General features: G+C 41.0%; 1 protein-coding gene across 2 annotated transcripts in view; it reads left to right on the top strand.

Moving 5' to 3' along the window:
• Positions 1-16,378, top strand: part of PAK5 (p21 (RAC1) activated kinase 5) — a 286,511-nt gene extending 270,133 nt beyond the window's left edge. For both annotated transcript variants that reach the window (XM_002747354.5, XM_008995745.5), the window contains 3 exons: positions 9,654-9,779; positions 11,432-11,566; positions 14,150-16,378. In XM_002747354.5, the coding sequence (XP_002747400.1) occupies positions 9,654-9,779; positions 11,432-11,566; positions 14,150-14,305 (417 nt within the window). In that variant the 3' untranslated portion in view covers positions 14,306-16,378. The remainder of the gene's footprint in view (positions 1-9,653; positions 9,780-11,431; positions 11,567-14,149) is intronic.
• The last annotated feature ends 5,922 nt before the right edge of the window (positions 16,379-22,300 follow it).

Here is a 22,300-nt window from a genome sequence, read left to right as displayed (position 1 = left end):
GGAATGAATTACTTAGGGGCCAATAAGCAGTGAGTGACTTTTGACAAATTCATTGGCCGGAATTCAAACCCATGACCTACGAAATCCACTAACTTTTGGGAAAGAGACACACACAAGTGGTCTTTATGATCTCTTTTTCTTTTTACTATAAATTGATTGTCACAAATCAAAACTTGGAAGATGTCATATAAAATTCCAGGTTCTTTCTTCCTTGAAAAAGCAAAGGATCTGGCAACACTATACCTAAATTCACACATGGCGGTAGGGGAAGTGGTATAAGGAGGGTGAGTTGTACCATAGCACATGCTGTTGGTGCCCTGCCTGGACCTTTCCAGAACTTCCTGTTTCAGTGATCACTAGCTTCACCTTCAAATGCCACCATCTGCATCTTTATGCCTGAGGACTTTTTCTGGCCACTGTTACTGCTTTTTCCATACAAGCCTAGTTAGAAATTCCAGGGAATTAATGTTCAACCTCCCCAGGAGCAGCCTTGAAGCCAGTGCTGGGAGTTGGTGGATTAATACGCAGCTCTCTTATTCTCAGATGGAATAACGGTGAGATTTTTGTTCTACGCAGCCTCCCAGACTTGCTTCCTCAGCAAGATCAAGCTGTAGTTGCCCACCATAGAAACTCACTTGGTAACTAACCTTCCCTTGGTTGACTGGCCACTTTCCCTTTTTTGCTGTGGCTCCCCATTTCACTGCTAGTGTTTGCTGTATCTGAATCCTTGCTTTGGGGTGCTCTTCTAAAGGAGCTCAAACTAACATGGTTGTATTGGTCAGGGTTCTCTAAAAGGACAGAACTAATAGGATCGATGTTATATAAAAAGAAGTTTATTAAGGAGTGTTAACTCACACAGTCACAAAGTGAGGTCCCACAATAGGCCATCTGCAGGCTGAGGAGCAAGGAAACCAGTTCGAGTCCCCAAACCTCCAAAGTAGGGAAGCTAACAGTACAGCCTTCAGTCTGTGGTTGAAGGTCAAAGAGTCCCAAAGCTGAAGGATTTGGAGTCCAGTGTTTGAGGGGAGGAAAGCCTCCAGCACAGAAGAAAGATGTAGGCTGAGATGTTAAGCCAGTCTAGTCTTTTCATGTTCTTCTGCTTGTATTCTGGCAAGTCTGGCAGCTGATCTGATGGTGCCCACCCAGATTGAGGATGAGTTTACCTTTCCCAGTCCACTGACTCAAGTGTTAATCTCCTTTGGCAGCACCTCACAGGCACACCCAGGAACAATACTTTGCATCCTTCAGTCCAATCAAGTTGACATCCAATATTAACCAACACAATGGTGTTCAGAGACAATGCAGTATGTTTGTGCTCTGCTCCCACAAAACGTGAAATTGGGATAAAGGATGGTAGGTGGCCACAGACCTGCAACCAGGGCTCACGACCATTCCTTCCATTCCCTCTTTACTTTCCCCTGATCATCAGCAGGAAGTCGTGTCTCTTCAGCAGGGGTGCCCACCACTAGTGTCCCATTGTCTCCACCTGGCCCTCTCAGTTTATTGCTATGACTTGCCTGGCTCCCTTAAACATTTGAATTTTGTTGTCTCTCAAATAACCAGAATTTGAGCATTGAAGAAGACTGAAGATATCTCTCAAATGGTCATCTTAAATAAGCAGAGGCTAGCATATGTGAAATGACTTGCTAAAATTCATTCTGCTTTAATATATCTGACCTCTGCCCCTCCTCCCTTCCCTGCTACTTCACAGAGGTAACTTTTCCTACTGCAGGAAGCACAGCATGAAAGGTCAGGAGACCCAGGATTGTGTTGGCCTTTGTACTGCTGCACAGACTTGTGGCAGGGCTGGCTGACATCTCTGTGTCCCATTGGTTTAGCCTCTCTGGTGCCTCCCGTCACCTCTTGGATATGGCAGCTGAAGAAGTGGACCTTACGTAGAACTGGAAGCACTATCAGCAGGCTGGCCCCTTCAGTTCCCTCTCTAAGTTCCTTTGGCCTTGGGTCATCTCCTTAAAGAAAAAGTTCTCAAACTTTGCTGAGCATCAGAACTCGCTGGAAAGCTTAGCAAGAAACACATTCCTAGGCCCCACCCCCAGAGATTCTGTTTCAGTTAGGCTACGTGGTACCCAGAAAGCTGCATATCTAACAGGCTATCTGGCAAGGCTGATGCTATATATATTGAACACTGAGTACCATTGCCTTATAAGGAAGCACCCAGAAATCAAGCACACAAGCGACCCTCTTTTGCATTAGCCAAGACCCTAAAGCAGACACAGAATTCTTTAGAGTACAAACCATTTACAGAGCAAGGGTTTTGACATTCTATCTTTAAACCTGTAGCTGTCCTGTCTCTTTTGCCCACCCGCACTCCCCGCAACCCTCCACCATTCTTTTGTGGGACCCCTGATTCCTGGCCAGGACACAAGAGAGGTGGATAGGATCTCACGTTTAAATAGCAGCTTTGTCTGAGCTCTAAACTAAAGTTCCTTGTGTGGCCCTTGGGTAACAAGCTACATTTTCTCCTTTTAGGAGGCGGATAACGTACTAGCAGTAGTTCTCTTAGCCTAGCTGCATTGATGAGACAAAGGTGGTTTCCTAAGCAGCCCAGTTGCACAATTCTATCCAAAGTAAGGCTCAGCTTAGCATCTCTGTGATTTGCTTTTAAGATCTGCCTACAGTGCTTTATTATACTCATTACTTGAGTTCTCATTATCTACTTGCAGATTTATTTGGACAAATCTTGTGTGCAATTATGTTCTTTTAGAAAATTGTCCCTTTTATGTACTTGGATGAGTAAAGAAGCATGCAAAGGCACTTACACTCCTACAGCAAAAGAACAGGCCTCACTTCCACGTGTCGAGTTTCAATTGCTCATCTCACAGTTTGTCAGGGAGATGGTTATTAGGATGCCATATTTTTAGGGGTTTGGTTATTTTTCATGTCAGCAAAGAGAAACCTGCACTAGAGATAGTGAAATTTAAAACTGCCAGTACCAAAATTCTGATACATTCACCTCTTCAATCATTTGAGTTTCTTAAATTTACGGGCAAACAAAATTTATTGGAATGTTTGTTCCTCCTCTACTCTGTGTATTGGGGTTGCAAATTTACTCACACCCTAGTTTTGGAAATAAACATACACACACACACACACACACACACACACACACACACACACACAACTATAGTTTCCCTGTTTCCTAAAACTAACCCAGACTTCTTCACAACATCCTACTAGCTAGAGTATTTTTTTAAATCTCCATTTTAATTCAATTCATTAATTTTAGTTGGCTTGAATAATTTGAATATTGCCTATCAAAGTTCGACTACATTATTATGAGGTATAAATGATACCTTTAGAAACTCAGTCTTTCAAATTTAACCGCCACCTACTCCCTACCCACCCGCCGCCCTCACTCATTCCCAGGATGGAGTGCGGGAGAAGGAGAGACTAGCATTGCTGTGGGACCTCAGGTTGAAGGAGATAGGAAGCATCTTCTTGTTCCTCTCTTCTCCCTGTCTTGGTATCATTGGACTCTCCTGCTACCTAGACTGGTGAGCAGGTAGTAGAATTGTCTGTGAATTGACTGGTCCTCTCGGTGGCTGGGCTGTCTGGGGGTGTACATAACGCTGTACTTCACAGCTGCAGCCTCTTCACTCATGGGTTGAAAGCTGCCCTGCACGCTGCCTCCTTGTCCCAACCACAGGCTTGAGCCAGGCCCTTCCCCATTCCCTCACTGAGATTTGGAGGAACTTCTGAATCCCTGCACATCCCACACAGGCCATGGAAGCCAGTAGCATTGCCATAGCTTACCCCCACCCACACTATTGTGCCACGTCTCTGTGGAGTACGTTTTACTTGCTGCCGTAAAATGAAAAAGTATCTGAGGCAGGTGTGAATGACTTTAGAAGTTTATTTTACCAAGGTTAAGGATAGGTCCGGAAGCAAAAGAAAGCATGGCTTCATAGAAACTGTCTGTGGTCTGTGCCTTTCTCCAAAGATGAATTTGAAGGAAAGGGGAAAAGTGGGCTGGAGGGGAAAGAGGGAGGGTATGGTCATCTACTTGTCGCAAGAGAGAAGGAGCAGGTAGGAGGACTGTCAATTATGTATTTGTCTCGTGCTCAGCAAATGGGCACTTTACAGAATATAATGTGAATATGGAGTTGCTGCCTGTGGTGATACCTGTGACCTGTAGCTGTCTACTTAGGAACAAAACAGAAGGCAGCTTCTTACAGGACTCAGCTTTTAGTTTAATTTTTCCTCTTGGAAGAGTGAATTGGGGTCCTGAGTTTTTACTTTCCTTTCACGCTGGGTATGGCCGAGGCTATTGTTCAGTCAGTTTCACCAGTGTCTCTACACCCGTTTTGTAAAATATTGCAAGATTTTCATGCTAGTTGGTTGACAGCCGCTGCTTTAAGTCCTGAGGGTGTCCCTCATCACTGCAGCCCCTTCCCAAGGCCCTCCCCACCTCATTTCCAAGCTCTGTAAGTCCTGAGGGTGTCCCTCATCACTGCAGCCCCTTCCCAAGGCCCTCCTCACCTCATTTCCAAGCTGCTGTAAGTCCTGAGGGTATCCCTCATCACTGCAGCCCCTTCCCAAGGCCCTCCCCACCTCATTTCCAAGCTCTGTAAGTCCTGAGGGCATCCCTCATCACTGCAGCCCCTTCCCAAGGCCCTCCCCACCTCATTTCCAAGCTGCTGTAAGTCCTGAGGGCATCCCTCATCACTGCAGCCCCTTCCCAAGACCCTCCTCACCTCATTTCCAAGCTGCTGTAAGTCCTGAGGGTGTCCCTCATCACTGCAGCCCCTTCCCAAGACCCTCCCCACCTCATTTCCAAGCTGCTGTAAGTCCTGAGGGTGTCCCTCATCACTGCAGCCCCTTCCCAAGGCCCTCCTCACCTCATTTCCAAGGGTAACTCTAGGACTTTGCTTGACTTTCTATCTCGGTTCCAATTGGCCTACATTAATCTGGTTATTAAATATTTTGAATATTACCTCTGAACACATGCTTGTGGAGCTTCTCCTCTCCCTTATTTGAATGGGGATATATGCAACACAGATATTTCTGAAGCCCACAACCATCTACTTGGAGTAAAGAAAAGTGATGTATCATAAGGAAGTTGGGACCTGACATAGTCAACAACACTACTCTTTCTCCCCTTTTGCAAATAATCCCAGACTACAAGGGGTGGACTGTAAGATTTTTACTTCTGTGCATTTTCGTGTCCTCTTACAATAGGGCACCAAGGATTATGGACCAGCTATCATGGCTACAAGGCCCTTTTCTTCATACTACATGGGAAATTCTATGATCTGAGTCTTCTGGGGTTGATTATTGATAAGCAATTGAGAAGATCACCTCTCTACTAAACCAGCTTTCTCTAGCATTTCATTGGGAATAATCTAACCCTTCCAGTTAAAATCATACCACTATTATCCAAATCACTGGCCTTAAGCCAGTTAGTGAGAATATCATGAACAAAAAAATCACATTAATAATTTCCAAAATGTTACTTTCATTTCATCTGTGTTTCAACTTTGATTCTAGAAATAGCTATCTTCAGTACGTTTTTGGTGTTTTCAGAAAGAGCTTCAATGTGTCTTCTGTCACCTGATGAACTCTATGTATGTCAATATAAAATAAATCTAGTCGCATGTGTTAATCTGAGTTTGTACTGTTTGCCCAGCTCTTAAGGAACACAGTAAGGCTCTGAAATCAGAAAGCAGAGCTGTTGCCCCCGAGGAATGTCATCCCTAGATAGAGGCAGAAAATCAGCACCAGAAAACAGTTCAGGATTGAGTGCTTGCTAAATTTTCTGAATTTGGAAAGGAGAGAGATCAACATGGTCTTCTGAGAAGAATTCTAGAGAATGTTAGATTTGATAAAGCCCTTAATGTATGCCTAAGAATTGAATATGCAAGAAAAGCCATCAACAGAAACTCAGAGTTGGGAATAGATCGTAAGATGACCTCTTTCTGATTTGCCCAGAACTTTCTGGGTTTTAGCACTGGAAATCCTACATTCCAGGAACACCCCTTGTCCCTAGGAATGGTTTCAGTGTGTGCAGAAAGCCGTGAGGAATGAGGTTGGTTATGTGAAAAGGCACCAGATTATGGAGGACTTCAAAAGCCATTCAGATGGCCTGTAGAGTGTTTAGGTCAGCAGAAGGAAGACAGGGCATGGTGAAAATGTTAAGGGTTTTGTTAGATGCTAAAGAGATGAGACTCTGTGTAAATAAATGCCCCTTCATCCTCACCTGTTCATGTGACCTCTTTCCTCTTCTGTTTCTTGGCTGAACTGTGGTCTCCTATGATTCAAGCTATAATGTGTACACCAGTGGCCTGGGGATCTTTTTAAAGTGGAAACTGTAACTGCAGTAGGTCTAGGGTGGGGCCTGAGGTTCTGCAAGTCTAAGAAGCTCCCAGGTAACACTGCTGCTGCTGCTGCTGTTGATGAAGATGATGCTTTACGTAGCAAGACCCTGGATCCCATCCCACCTTCCTGAAGGGATGCTTTAAAATCCCTATCATCAGTTACCCTGACTCTCTCTTCTTTCTTCAACATCTACCACTCCAGTAACTCCCTTCTTCCAGCCTGTAACTTTGTTCTTCAGTACAGAGTGGTGGTTAAATTCCTGAATCTTGGCTCTTCCACTTACTAGTTCTGTATCCTTGGCAAAGTGGCCGAACCACTTCTATCCTTTGGCTTACTTCTCTGTAAAATGGAGATAATAATATTTCCTAGCTCGTTAGTTTCTTGTGAGCAGTCAAATGAGATAATACATGTAAAGTGTTTATAGTGTTACCTGGCAGGTAGTAAGAGCTCAGCGAGTGTATTCATTTTCTAGGACTGCTATAACAAATTGCTACCAATTAGGTGGCATTTTCTTCTCTCTGCATGAAATGTATTCTCACAGTTCAAGAGTCCAGAGGTCCAAAATCAAGATATTAGCAGTGTTGATTCCTTCTGGAAGCTCTGAGGGAGAAGCTTTATATACCTTTCTCCTGGTCTCTGGTGGTTGTGGCAATCCTTGGTGTTGGTTGGCTCCTCATGTACACTCATCCCTCCAGTCTCTGTTTTGTCTTCACATGGTCTTCTCTGTGTGTCTGTGTCCTCTCCTATTTTTAGTCATGGGACTTAGGGCCTGTCCCCAATCCAGTATGACCTCACCTTCACTAATTATATCTGCAAAGACTCTTTTCCAAATAAGATCACATGCTGCGGTTTGGATGGATGTGAATTCTAGGAGACATTCAACCCGCTAAAGAGAATAGTAATAATTATCATTGTCATCATTATCATATTCACCACATCTCTAACTGCTGGGTTTCTTCTATCTGTATTAAAGTACATCTCATTTCTTGAAAAGCAGTCTGACTGAGATCTACCTGACTACTCTCTGGATTCCACCATTGACTCAACCTGAAACTACGGGCTACTGGGGGTGCCCTCACTGCCAAGCACAACAGCGGCTCTCAGTTCTTACTGGTTTCGTCTCCCTGTTGGGTTCCAGCTGCTGCTATCCCCACCTTGGCTTTCCCAATTTATTCTCCATTGTTTCTCTGATTTCTTAATATCATTCTCTTCAGTCTCCAGTAATGCTTCAATTTCTGGAGAAATGAAGGTGCCCAGTATTTCATATATGGTCTTCTTTTCTCATGCTATAGCCCTTCAAGGGTTTGACTACCACCCATATCCCAAGGACCCTCTCAGATGTGCCCCAGTGATGGCAATGCCCAGATCTTGATAGACTGGGAGGTCAAAACACATCACATGATAAACCTAAGGTGTGTATGTTTCACTCTATGTACATTTTACATAAACTGTTAAAAAAAATACACACATTGAACTCCTGTTAACACTAAATTAGGAGTGGGGTATACAGCTGTCAGCAATTAAGTTTGAAATGCATCAAAAATTAGATGAATAGATGGATGGATAGAGAGACAGAGATAGATGTGATAAAGCCCACACAGTAAACACATTAATAATTATAGAATCTACTTGGTGTGTATAGGGATGTTCACTGTATAATTCTTTAATCTCTTCTATATGTTTGGCAATTACCATAATAACATGTGTGACAGGGGAATTTGTCTCTGGGCCAGACCTCCCTGCTGAATCCTGATCTTTATAATATATTAATGCCTTGTTCTTCATTCTCAAAGGTCTTTCATTTCTTACAATTGAGGCTCATTAATTCATACAATAATCTTGATTTTGAAAACCTATTGTAGGCCAAGCACTATTGTGGGTCCTGAAGCTACAAAGATGGACTTTTAAAAACTCTAACCAGAAAGACTTGGGGTGAGATAGAGAGAAGAGTGAAGGATGATTTTTATGGATAGATGTTGGTGGATGTTGGTGTCATTCACTAGAATAGGATTGTAGAAAAGGGGTCAGATTTTGGAGCAGAGAGAGGATGCTGAGTTTGGAAGTACTTGTGGTCATCCATGTAGAAATGTACAATAGTTGGAAATTCAGGCTTTGAATGGAAGAGAGAGGTCTGAATTAAGCATGAAAAGAAAAAGAGTATCCAGTAAGAGAATGTAAGAAGAGAAGACATGAGAGTGAAAACCAGAACCCTAGGGAACTCCAATATTTAAGAGGTGGGCAGCAGAGGTAGAGCCAGAATAAAAGCATTGAAAGAGGAAGTTCAGAGAGGTGTGAAGAGAGTTAAGAGAGAATCCATACCTTGAAGACTGTACTATTGATCCTTAAAAAATTTCAACTTCAAGTGGTAATTCTGAATTATTGTTCTCTTCTGTGTTCTATTATCACCAACAGCTCTAAGAGACTCTTTGATGTCTCTTTCAGGGCTGTTTGAAGTTCAGACCAGGTCATCATGACTAGAAATTATGCTTCCCAGAAATAAGCTGAATTCTGGTCATCTAGAATTCATAAACCAGCAGGGTGCCTACCGGTGTGGTGTGTTTTTAAGAGTACATGAGCTCTGGGAAAAGAAACTTGTTTTTCTCCTTGATGATGTCTAAGGTTAAAAACCTGTATATACGCTGAGTCCTTAGGATGACCACCTTAAACCCCTGGCAACCAAGTGCTGACACCCAGATGCTATGCCTGTTTCCACTTGCGCTGATGTTCACATTGGCAGCTTCAACTGTCATGGATGAAAGAGCAAACCAAAAAGGGAAGGGGATCCAGTACTAAAAATGACATTTCCACATCCTGGATAAACAAAGGTCTTGCAATATTTCAAGTATAGAAAAGAGGTGGTTCTTTGATTTGCCTCATGGTACGTAGAAATCTAAATGTGCTCAACTCAAAAGAACCAAAATTACATCAGTTTGTTCAAAATTCACATTGAGAATAGTAATTTACATATATGAAAGCATCATCTGTTACATTAAATTCATCTTGTGGGCTTGGGATGTAACCATATTTTTGTTTTGGGTGTATTTAATGTGTAAAGATTTTTTGTTGTTGTTTCATCATTTTATAGAAGTAATGTAAGCAGCAGGAGTTTAACATTTGGAAGTTGATCCTGATGGGCCTAGGGGAAGTGTCGCCATTAAAATGGACCATGCCTTTCCAATAAAAGGGTCCTCCAATATGTCCAAGGCTTGTTGATGAGACTGTTTTGTTATAAGTTTGAAACTCTCCATGTTTGTATTTTCATGTCTAGCAGACATTGTTTTAAAATTGCTAGTTTGTTGCATTTCTTTCCTTTTCAGATAAAGTTATCTGATTTTGGTTTCTGTGCTCAAGTTTCCAAAGAAGTGCCAAAGAGGAAATCATTGGTTGGCACTCCCTACTGGATGGCTCCTGAGGTGATTTCTAGGCTACCTTATGGGACAGAGGTAAGGGGGTCACAGTCATAGTCAGGAGTGTCACGACGGTGTTGGGGCAGGCTCAGGGACAAATTGGTTCTGAGATAGTTGGTGACCACAGAAGATGGAAGCAGTGGCTTTCGACTCCATCTTTGATCCCCACTCACTAGATGAGGCACAGAGTAGGTAGGCTGTGGCAGGAGGGAGCCTGGCCACCCCTGGGCAGATCATTGCAGTATTTATCCAAGAGCTGTTTATCACAGTCCTACAGTGAACATTGTGGGAGAGTCACTCCAACTCTGATCCCACTCTCAGTGGCAGGGACACCAAAGCCAGGCAATGCAATTTGCAAAGTGGCTGAAGATGAGCAGGCATGAGGATCCAGAAGAAGGAAAGAGGATCAAAGAAAGTGCCACAAAATAGAGGTGATATTTAAATGAGCAACTGTTTTCAACACAGTTTACAATGAAGGACCTGCACAGTGTTTTCTCAAAGGAAAAAAAAATTATATGTGAATATGATATCATAGTCAAAAACACGGCACAATTTCTGTTTCCACTGGAATGAAAACAATCACTCGTAATCTTTTAAGGGGTAGGGCTTGGAAATGTGAAAATACAGGGCCAGAAGGAGTAGAGGAAGGGCCTTCTTAGGAAGTAATAGCATGAGTGGAAACTCAGAGGCACATAAGGCTACATGCAGGTGGAAGCCAAGGGGTATGTTTTGGCTAGGCATGGTATTTCCACACATGATTGGGCAGATGGTGATTCTGGGAGAAGAGAAGCATGAGAAGACATGGCAGTGAGCTAATGACATTGGCATAAGTTAAGGCAGAATCTGTCTCTTTCTCTTGTTTGTTTGACCTTGGATGAGTTCTCAACTTGTTTTTCTCACTATAGACCTGAGAGATTATTCTCAGAGATAAATATCTCACTCCAAGGGATAATAATAGCAATACATTGAACAGATAAGAGCTATAATGAGGCTGTAAAGGGGAAGTGAGTGGGACTGGGAATTTATGGCACAGTGATGGCTCCTCATTGTCCTGACTTCCTGTTCTTTACTCAGAAAGAATTGCTTGTCATGTCCTCCTTTTCTTTTCTCCAATCCCTGAAAATGCTTTTGTAAAGCAAGGTTTTGTGCAGGCTGTTTTGAAATGATAATAAAATGTAGGGGGAGGAAATCCCAAAGTATGGGAGAAAATAATTATTTTTAAAAGCAAATTAATAAAGAAATTAGAATATATTCTGCATCCTGCAAGGTAGCTCTTTGCAGTTTGTTACAAATATGTCAAAACTTTCTTATTTGCTTATAGTTTAAATACAGTTTTATTCTCTATTTTTATAACATTAAACTGGATGATTTTCTCATATGCCCTGATAGACAGTTTACTACTAAAGTTAACAGAGTAAAAATTAAGCTACTAAACTTTAGAATGTTAAGATATTCATTTATTTCTGATGGGTGGAACCGTTACTGAATTTGTCCATGAAAAGCAAAGATTGTTAGCAAAAACTCAGTAACCCAGCAGTTTAGCCTATGAATCTATATTGTAAATGTTGACAGGTTACGAATACCATATTCATTTATGAATGAGTATTAATCTCTTGGGTTCTGTGGACACACTTGACATTTTAAAATGTTCTCCTTGCCTGATCTAACCAGTGAGGTGTGCCTAACAGGTGGACATCTGGTCCCTCGGGATCATGGTGATTGAAATGATCGATGGCGAGCCCCCTTACTTCAATGAGCCCCCTCTCCAGGCGATGCGGAGGATCAGGGACAGTTTACCTCCAAGAGTGAAGGACCTACACAAGGTGAGAAGCAGCAGCTGTTGCTGAAGTTCAGAACAGTTTTTGGATTTTTAAGACTGGCTTATCACATCTAGCAGGGAGATCCTGGTTTATGGGCATGGACTTTGGAAATAGTCATTTAGGCTTGAAACTCTTTTCTTCCATTCTTTTACGGGGCAAGTAGCTCACCCTTGTTTACACCAAAGTTCTTCATCTATAAAATGGGTTACGATTGGCTTCTATCTCAAAGGGTTGGTTAGCAGAGTCAATCAGGTGCTCTATGCCATACCCATTCACTGAGCATCTGTTACATGCTGGGGATGTCTAATAGCTGGAGATACCACTGTGCATGACTCCAGATTTTCTGACTCTTGTAGAGCTTGCATTTTGTTGGGGAAACAGATGATAAACCATAAACAAATGAATAAAACATGATGCGTACTATGAAAAAAACTGTACTGTGATGTGATGGAGTGCACAGGAGAGGGGATTGAAAGCTGGTTACATGAGTCTGTTTTTACACTGCTATGAAGAAATACCCAAGACTGGATAATTTACAAATAAGAGAGATTTAATTGACTCACAATTCCACAAGACTGGGGAGGCCTTAGAATCACACTTAACAATCATGGCAGAAGACAAAGGGGAAGCAAGTCAAGTCTTACATCGTGGCAGGTGAGAGAGAGCACAGGGGAAATGCCATATACTTATACAACTATCAGCTCTCATGAGAACCCCCTCACTATCTTGAGAACAGCATGATAGAAACTATCCCCATGACTCAATTACCTTCTACCAGGTCGCTCCCTTGACATGTGGGGATTACAATTTGAGATGAGGTGGGGACACAGATCCAAACCATATGACTGGTTTAGGCTGAAGAGTGAAGGAAGCCTTTTCTAGGGAGGATCAACTGAGCTGGGACCTGACTAGGAAGAAGATACAAGCCATGCAAAGACCTTGGAGAAAAATGTCCCAGGCAGAGGGAGCATTAAGTGGAAAGGTCTTAAGCCAAGAAAGAAGGCTTATATGGCTGGAGTAAGGTGAGCCAGGGGAAAAAGGTAGGCCTTGTCAGAGAGATGGGCAGGGGCTAGATTGTACAGAGCAATGAAGGTCATGGTTAATATAATGCATCTGAGACCAAGTGGGGTCTTTCTGCTTTCTAAGGATTGCCAGTTAGGACAAGCTCAGAAAATAATGCTCCATCCAAAAATCACCACTGTGGAAGCTGCCAGATTTCCACAGGTCTTGCTCAGAAGACCATTTCTGTAGGGCCACTACTATTAACACTGTCCCTGTACACACCTCTCCTCTCATCTATTTCATGACAATAAAAAAGAGTGTGAGACTCTTTGTGATGGTAATGTCTCTTCCTTCCTTACCCCTAAATCTTAGTGAAGAGCCCTAGTAGAATTACTCAGATAGGTTGTGTAGATCTGCAAGAACAAAAACAAACAAAAAAAAAGAGATTGAAATTATATTGGATTGGACTAAGTTTAAGTAATGAAAAGTGACTAAAAATGTACTATATGAAAATAGTCTCACATCCACTAAGTGCCAGTGTTCTTCAAAACCATTTACAAGAGCAACTTTAATCCTAATGGTTTTAAAAAACTGGAAACCAGCCCACGGTTGTTTTCCAAATGGATAAACGATGTGTGGTATAATTGGACAATGAACATTACATAGTAATTTAAAAGATATAACTTTTGCCACACATCGGGGATGAATCTCACAGATACAGCGTTGAGTGAAAGAAACCAGATGGAGACGAAATCACAATATATGACTCGATTTCGATAAATTACAAAAGTAAGCAAAACTAATTTATGCTATTAGAAATTAAGATAGTGGTGACCTTTTGCTGGGGGATGGGGGTTGGCAGGAGGAGGACCTAAAAGCAGCTTCCTAGAATGGTAGAAAAGTTCTATACCTTGATAGGAGTGGAAAGTAAATAGGGGTAAATGTATGTAAAAATCTATTGCACCATACGCTTAGTATTTGTGCAGTGGAAGCTGGGCATGGTGGCACGTGCTTGTACTCCCAGCTACTCAGGAGGCTGAGATGGGAGGATCACTTGAGCAAAGGAGTTTGAACCTGGGCAACATAGTGAGACTAATCTCTAAATATATACATCATGTAAGATATACCTTGGAAAAGTAAATTACCAGAACTTCAAAGAAAAAAAAATTGAAATGTGTCAGATATCCTTATAGAAGTTTGTTTCTCTTCAAGAAAGGGGTTCCACAGAGCCTGTGTGGCTGCAGTTGCTAGAAAAATAAAACGGTTCCCTTTCCATACTTATTATGCTTCATCAAGCGTATAGTAAAACCTTTGTAATAGCTGCTCTTATCGCTGTGATTGCCACTGTTATTTTATTTAGTAAATAAGTTTTCATTCTTAGTTGAGCTGTCATTTACACCTATTGTTTCAAACTTGAAAAAGGTGAGGAAAACATGGAATGTTAACAAAGGCAAGACCTGCCTTTGCTTTCCTAACATCTTTCTGGAGTTTGAAGTTGTTGATAGATTGAAGGGGGAAAACATTCTGGGGAATGGTTTAGGTGTCTGTGTTAGTCCTCAGATTGGTGTCTGTGTGTTTTCACAGGTTTCTTCAGTGCTCCGGGGATTTCTAGACCTGATGTTGGTGAGGGAGCCCTCTCAGAGAGCAACAGCACAGGAACTCCTTGGACATCCATTTTTAAAACTAGCAGGTCCACCATCTTGCATCGTCCCCCTCATGAGACAATACAGACATCACTGAGCAGAAGATTCATGTAGGTGGCAAAGCTAGATGAGGACATGAGAATAATTCAGGAGAACAAAAGGAAACATAGAACATGCAAAAGGCCTGTGCATTCTAGACCAGCCAATTGGTGGGACAGTGTGATGACCGGCAGGGTTTGACAGACCAGGGCATCTTCTTGTGTCTTAAATAGGCATCTCTCCACTGAGAGCTGGCGTGGTCTTTTGGAGCACGGCATTAATAAGTCTTTATTATATTTTTCAGCCCTTCGTCCAGCAAATCAGAAGGACTCCATACAAACTCCGTTACGATATATCCTAGCCACATGCAGGGTAACACGTAGGATTTTCTATATTGAAAGAATACTTTTCTGGCAAAAAAAAAAAAAAAAGAAAGAAAGGAAAACAAAAAGCACTTTTTTCTTAATGGTAGCAGTATAATGTATTTTGCAACGAATTTGTAATTTTTCTGTACGATAGTTTTGATAATTTATAGTACTTTGATGTCATGTAGCCATTGTATCAGTTGAAGTAATACTTGTTTACTAGCAGGAGTTTGAACAAAGCCTTTCCTACTTTTTTATCCCTTTAAGAGAACCAATGATTCTTTAGGAACTTTGAATACTGAATGACTCTCAATCACCGTCAGCTTTAGTAAAATATCTTTCTTATCCTAACAAGTGTCTTATTTGGTGGAAGAAGAATTAAGAGTGATGGTGATAGTGTGCACATTTCATTAATCCAACCAAAAATAATGAAATAAAATTTGAGCCACAGTATACCACTCCTTGGGAATAAAGCTAAATATTTTTAAAAGTCACGTTTTCCATCAAGGCCTCTAGTAGCAAACCATTTTTTGCACACCACTGTTTCCCTCAGTGCCCTTTCTCAAATGGGTACAATGTTCCCCTGTGGCCAAATTTCCCTCCCAGGGAGCAATTTCAGTGCTAGGATCATTGGACTCAGTTCCCCAGATAGAATGTTTCAGTGAGACCATGAGAATTCCAGGCTCACAAAGGGAGAGGAGAGAACAGGGCAAGACGTTTGGTTTTGTTTGTCACCGTTTTTAAAACTCTGTATGCTAGCACACCAAACTCTTGTCTGTATTTACCTTTGTACCACAATATTAATCGCTATTGTTCATGTATTGTGCTGGAAGTCTGAACTGACTCTAGAGGATGAATTAGCAAGAGGGTATTTTACCAGGTGTGATCTGACTTCAGTTGTGCCCATGTTATAATGTGTTCCCGACATAGGAGAGTCGTGCTGCTGTCTAGATCTTCTTGAATGTTGATAAAAATGAATGACTACTACAATACATTTTGTGTTGCTTGTTGGATGAATTTGCATGTTAACTGTAGGCCAATATAGATTTGCCTTTAAAACTCTGGAAGAGCTACATAGTCATCATTAGTTTCTATTAATTATGCATCAGAAAAAAGCCATTTGTTACCAACCTGGAAAAACAGAGGCTTTTCTTAACTATTTCACATACTGTAACAAATATGAATTGAAATTTGTGATAGCACTCTGGCTGCTCTAAGCATAATTAAGAATTTTTGTAACTAATAGGTTGCTAATTATTTATTACTGCTAAAAAGGAACAAAGGCATAAAATGACCTTCTACTGATTAGATTTTCAGTTTTCCTTCAAACTGGAAATGCCTCCATAAATAGGATCTATGATTTTGTTTCATAAAACACAGCAAATCAATGTTTTATGTAAAATATTAAAGTATTAATATAAATATGTAAGAATAAAAACAATCTAAATCCAGAAAATGGCAGTCCTAAGTGTTCATGAGACAGATTGTATTAATTTAACCAGGACTATGTAGAAGTAGAAAGAAAAAAAAAAGAAAATCTTTTTAAACCAGAACAAACATTAAAAACTATTGCAGAAAATAGTGGATTTTGGATTCCAAACATTTTTGACAGTGTAATGGAAATTTTTCTGTAATTTTCTTACCATCAGATATTTTTTAAAGTATTCATTAAGTTTACCAAAAGTTACTGTAGCTTAAAAGGTTTTGTGAGCACTAACTATTGGCAGAAACTGCATTTGCAAATAAAAATAAATGTTTGCCTTTTCCCATTGTGTTATCAGAAGCAGTCATTTCCCAAATTTATTTTCTTGAGTAACCAAGAATGATTTATTTGTGATGCTGGAAAGTGCAAATGAGTTGGTACAAAGTTGTATGTAACATCGTGATGACATGACCTAAAGACAAATATTCCCATCCCCAGAGATCATGATATAGATACCACTACTGAAAAAAAAATTATTAAATTCTGGAAGGCCAAGTTCAAGGAAAGCCAGGTTCAGGGCTAAGGACTCTCATTCCACTTCCCTGTTCCAAAGATGCTAAACTGATCTGAGAGCTCTTATTAACAAAAGATGAAAAAACGACCTGGATTCAAGAGGGTGTAGTGAGAGCCCTCTGGGAGCCTAGAAGAGAATGTTGGGCTTTCTCTTCCACTTTGGGTGACAAGGGGGACATTAACATTGATCTCATGAAGCTGGGGGATGGGGAAACTTGTATATAAACAGCCTATTTCCCATCCAGAAATATTGGAAGGTGAAAACCCTCAGGAAGTAGCCTGAGCTAGCAGGATGAAAAAAAGGCATTGTATATATCGTGTGTCGGGGCAGACAAACGTGGAGGCAACCTCCCCTAGACAGGTCTCCTCTGCCTTTACTGAGCGTGAAAGAAGACATGAAGTTTCCTTGACCATGTTTGATGGAACATGGAGAGGACAGTAGGGAATGTATCAAACCACTTAACTAAGTAACAGGATGCTCAACCAGCAGAGTGCATTGGAGGCTTGCACCATGGGAGCAACTGAAGGGAGATATGGCTGCTTTTCTTCAGGGAGACAGGGTCAAGGTGGAGCTGATCCTACTCTGAAAACCACATGTCATCTACACAAAGACCACTCCAAACAGCAGAAGCTGTAGCTTTCATCAGAACCAGAATGAGACTCAGTCCTCTCCCCTTCCTTTAATAGCATCTCCAAGGCAGCTGACTACAGCCAGCTAGTTTACTGGAACCTCCCTTCCCATTGGTCCACATAGAATAGGGCTATGTGTTAGTGTGAGACCCCATGATTTGAAGAAGGTATTTAAGAGAAAGAAAGGGGGAATGCAAGAGCACACCATGTATTCTGCCACTACCTCCCAGTTGCTACCTCTTCCTCTAGTAGAAGTTTAACAAAGCAAAGGAGAGATGTGTTATTTTTGAATTAGAATGAGATTGAGTTTGAAACTAGATTAGACAGATGGAGTCAGACTGAGTTACAGTCATGTTCCCTTTATCCCTGGAGAAGAATATATTTAATAGCAGTCAATGGAAAAGTAAATCATACCATGAAGTTAACAACTCAATGAGTCCAGACTGCTTGGTCAAACTGATCAAATGGACAGTACAGTGTCATCAAAAAAAATGGTAATGAAATTCCAGGCAGAGAAAAGATCAATTTTGTCTGAAGCAGATACAAAATGTCCAAGCAGGAGAAATTTTGTGAAAGTGACATGACACAGTCCAAATCCACATTGTGCAGTAAAATCAGTCCATTTGATCCTTGAAATGTGTGCATATTGAGTTGTGTTTCCAAGTCAAATGAATATATTATCTTAGTGTAGGTGCTGCCAAAAGAAGAGCTTGAATAAAGACTTAGACACAAATACTTTATTTGGGAGATGATGTCAGGAAGATTAACATGGCAGAGTGAAGAAATGAGACAAAGAAGAGACCAAAATCAAGAAAGTGTGTTTTAATGAGTGGGATACTACAATAGGCAACTGGGACTCAATCCCATTGGTGACCTTCCAAGAGACACTTGAGAATTGTCTTTCTGGAGGGGGGCACTGGCATATTTAATTATCTCCTACCCGTCATTGGCTGAGAATTTTTCCTACAGCATCAACTCTCCTTGCCCTGCACATGGGCAAAGCTTGCTCACTTTGCTGAAAATGACACAGCAAATGACCTCCAGAAAGGGCTGAGGGAACATGAACGGGACCCTGAGAGCGTCTCCTATATAAATGGATCTAACTAAAAACAAAAAGAGGATGTGAGAAAGTCTATGGGTTGCTGCGTTATGGATCAAAATATACTGTTTTAAAAACAAAGACATTTATTATCCTGAAAGATTTTTTCACATGGCAAATGCTTTGATCATTATGCCTCATGATTGTCAGCATTTCTAAAAACATAAAGCTAGAAAAGACTTAAAGATCTTATATGATTCACCTTAGCTAGGTTAACCAAAGTCCTAAAGAGTTGAGTTAGGTAATGACAGTACATTAATCATCATATAGGTTGAGTATCCGTTACCTGAAGTACTTGGCACCAGAAATGTTTTGAAATTGGGATTTTTTTTTCAGATTTTGGAATATTTGCATTATACTTACCAACTGAGCATCCCAAATCTGAAAACCCGACATCCAAAATGCTCCAATGAGCATTTTATTTGAGCATCTGACATGATGCTCATGATGCTCGGGAACTGTTTCCAGGGACTGAGGGAATCCTGCAAAGAACCATTGAAAAAGTTTTGAATTTGGAAGCATTTTGGATTTTAGATTTTTAGATTTAGGATGTTCAAACTACCTAAATAGACAGTTATACACACATGCACATGTGGGCATATACACACACACATACCATATTATTTCAGTTCCATGAGGGCAGGAGTCCTTATGTATTTTGTTCACTGCTGTGTCCCAGTACCCAGAGCAGGGTCTAGAAAGCACAAGATCAGTTCTAAGATCACTTATGATCTCATCTGTCATGTGTGCCTTTGTAAACTCTTTCCCAGCAGACAACCTGACAGGTTCTGTCACTTTAAATGACAGCTGAAGTACCATTGACCCTGGACCCGCTTGGATGTCTGAGCTTATAAACTCCTCAGAAAAGTTTTTTAAATGCATAAAGTAAAATACATAGGCTTACAAATAAAAACTGATTAACATATAATTATCAAAATTTTAAAATGTGGCTATAAGGCATTAAGTAACAAGATCTTTTGATGGGTCAAATAACTACCACAATTTCTAAGTAGTGAGTATAAATGATTGTTCTGTGATATAGCTGACAAGTGTAAGGTGGCTATTTCTATTGATGGCAAATTCACTGGTCTGCTTCTACTGCAGGGGTTTAATGCCCATGTTCACCACTGAAGGAGATTCTACCTTTCATTTGAGGTTAGCAAAAACTGGAGGTGTAATTTGTTCCCATCCAAGTCAATAAATTCTGACAGATCCCCTCATCCCAAAACTGATAACCCCTGAGTGGTTTACTGATCTGGAGCGGAGGGAAATTCCTGCATAAAAATGGTCTGAATCCAAAATAAGCTGACATAGAAAACTGTGGAAGTCAGATTTAAAGCTTTTGTATTAGTTCATTCAAATCTTTCATGACCTCTTGTTTGGCAGGTAAAATTGGAACATACGTGTTAAGAACTGTGCTAGAAAAACGCCACAAATGATAATTTTTGTAGAGCCTCTCCAGTGTGACAGGCATTGTGCTGGAGACTTCCAGGTGCTTCATGAATCTTCAAATAACTTTACAAGGATGGAGGAGCAAGCTTCATTTTCAGATGAAAAAACATGAACCCAGAGAAGCTCAATAATTTAGATAATGTTGCACATACTCTGATAGTAAAGGCTTTTTAACCAGAAGTCTTCATAGTTATTCATCAACATCACCTGGGGAGCAGAGTAAAACTGCAGGTTCTAGGGTATCACCACAGAGATTCTCAAAGTCTGGGATAATGCCCTAGAACTAACATCTTTCAAAGGTCTCCTAGGAGGCCTCTAATACGGGATGCCTTTGAATGCACTTTGAGACACAATGATTTGAAGCTATATCCAGCTCAGGTGGCTTGGTGTTTGTTCCGGAGAAGTGTTTGAGCTCAATGCCGGTTTGAACCACCTGCCTGGTAAAACTCATCCCTACACAAGCAGTTGGCTGATCCACCCAGACTCTGCAGGTCACTCCTACTATCTTTCCTCCCCTTTCTCCATTCATGTTTCTCAGATGTTTCCCACACCCACGTGGCTTTGCCAAGTCTTTGCTAAGGGAAAGATCGGACAATTGGCAAAAAAAAAAAAAAAAAGAGAGAGAGATGATAGTTTGGAGGGTGTTCTCAGGCTCCAGATCATAAGCGAGTGTCCCTGGCCCCTCTGAGGCTATTTCACTGGGAACTGTTTCCTGGGACTGAGGGAATCCTGCAAAGAACCATGCTCTGAATTTAATCAAAGTCACCCTCCCTCAAGAGAAATTCACATACGGTTCATCTGGCCTGGCTTTTCCAGGCAGACAGACCCAGCAACCAGGCCCAGCATCCTCTTGTGCCCACAGGCATTTGTGTTTAAAATCCCAGTAAAAAAGAAAAATGACAGTTCAATGGGTAATTGAGCGTCTGTGGTTTATCTGTTTGTTTTCTTCCCGTCTCTGAAGCTTGAGAAGCAATGCAGATAAATGAGCCATAGCCTCATCCTATTCCTGGCCCAGGAGCAGCTGCAAAATGTAGGACAATGGCAATGACAATGGGCATGGAGAGGGTCCAGAGCTGGGACCCGAGGTGGAGTCAGTCTCTGAGCTGGGAGAATGCCAGGCACCGATGCGTCCTGAGACTACTGCTCCTGGTCTGCGTCATGAGGCTCCCCTTTATTGTGTTTAGTTGATAATAAAGATGAAGACAGGGCTGAGAGAAATAAAGTGAGGTTCAAAGGCAACCAGGCTGAGTTTGAGACGTAATTTTAAAATTAGGTAAAAATGGCATGGTAAACAATAATGATAATCGTAACAGTAATTTTAATAATGGCTTTTTATGCATCCTGCACATAACTGGTAGAAAAATCACTGATATTTGGATTCCAGAAAGATTGAAGTAGCTTAGACACAGGGATGTGGTCACGAGTCAACTTTATAAAGAGCCAGGGCACTGTGACATTTTGAGAATGACATGTTTGTTGTGTGTCATTTGTTCTCTTGTCAGTCCTTCCCTGTAGGAACTAAGGTCAACTTTATTACTTTACAGGCGCTACTGAGCCTGTACTCAATAGGTGCTCAAAACAACAGTAGGTCTTATGTATATTTACATAACAATTATGTAACTACATGACAATTCCAAAACTAATAATAAGCCTTATGTTTTTTGAAAGCAAGTTTAAAAACCACACACACAAGGGAATTTTCAGACATATGACTCAGAACGTTTTAAGATTTCTTTTTCAAAAAGGTTGTAGAAGGGAATGGTAACTTTTTGTGAAGGCCTAGATAAATCTGACTGTCCGTTTCTCCCCTAAATATTCAGATGGGTCCAAATAAGAAATAAAAAGTTTTTAAAAAATTACATGGGATGCTAAAAAGGAAAGGGTTTGTCAAGTTTGGAGAGTGGTGGTGAGAAGATCACAGATGAGTATAAGCATGGAGTTAACCGTCTTTTAGAGTTTCATTGGCACCAAAGGTATCTTTTTTTGTGTGTGTGCAACATGCGATTTTTATGAGGAATTGGAGATTTTCCCTCACTGGTAACAGGCAGACACTGAAGAGACATCATGAAAATTAAAAGATTGTGGTTAATAGAACAGCAAACAAATGGGTAATAGAACAGCAACTGGATGATACTTAGTGAGATTGCTGGGATAATGAACTTCTGAAGATGCCCTACTATGAGCAGTTTGGAGACTTAGGGAGAGGAATTCATGAGCTGCCTCTCATATGGTGGAGATTGTATTTGTGGAGGGAGAAATTCCCACTCTAAAACCAGAGAAAAGATATTGCCTACTCCCACTCAAATATCCTGGGAAAAAGAGTTTATTTAGAAAGTGAATGAAATTCAAACTATGTGGATTTCTCTAGGAATTTTTCTTCAAATAGAGCTCAATTTGGACTACTGTGTCCAGTCCACCTTTTTAATCCAAAGTGAAATGCCAAACTCCAGACCAAGAACCGCCAGAAGCAATATTAGACCAACTAGTCAAGAGATACCATAATAAATCCAT

Source organism: Callithrix jacchus, chromosome 5 (assembly GCF_049354715.1).
Source record: "Callithrix jacchus isolate 240 chromosome 5, calJac240_pri, whole genome shotgun sequence".
Taxonomy (NCBI): domain Eukaryota; kingdom Metazoa; phylum Chordata; class Mammalia; order Primates; family Cebidae; genus Callithrix; species Callithrix jacchus.
The sequence above is the reverse complement of the archived record's forward strand: the minus strand, read 5'-3'. Positions and strand labels throughout refer to the sequence as shown.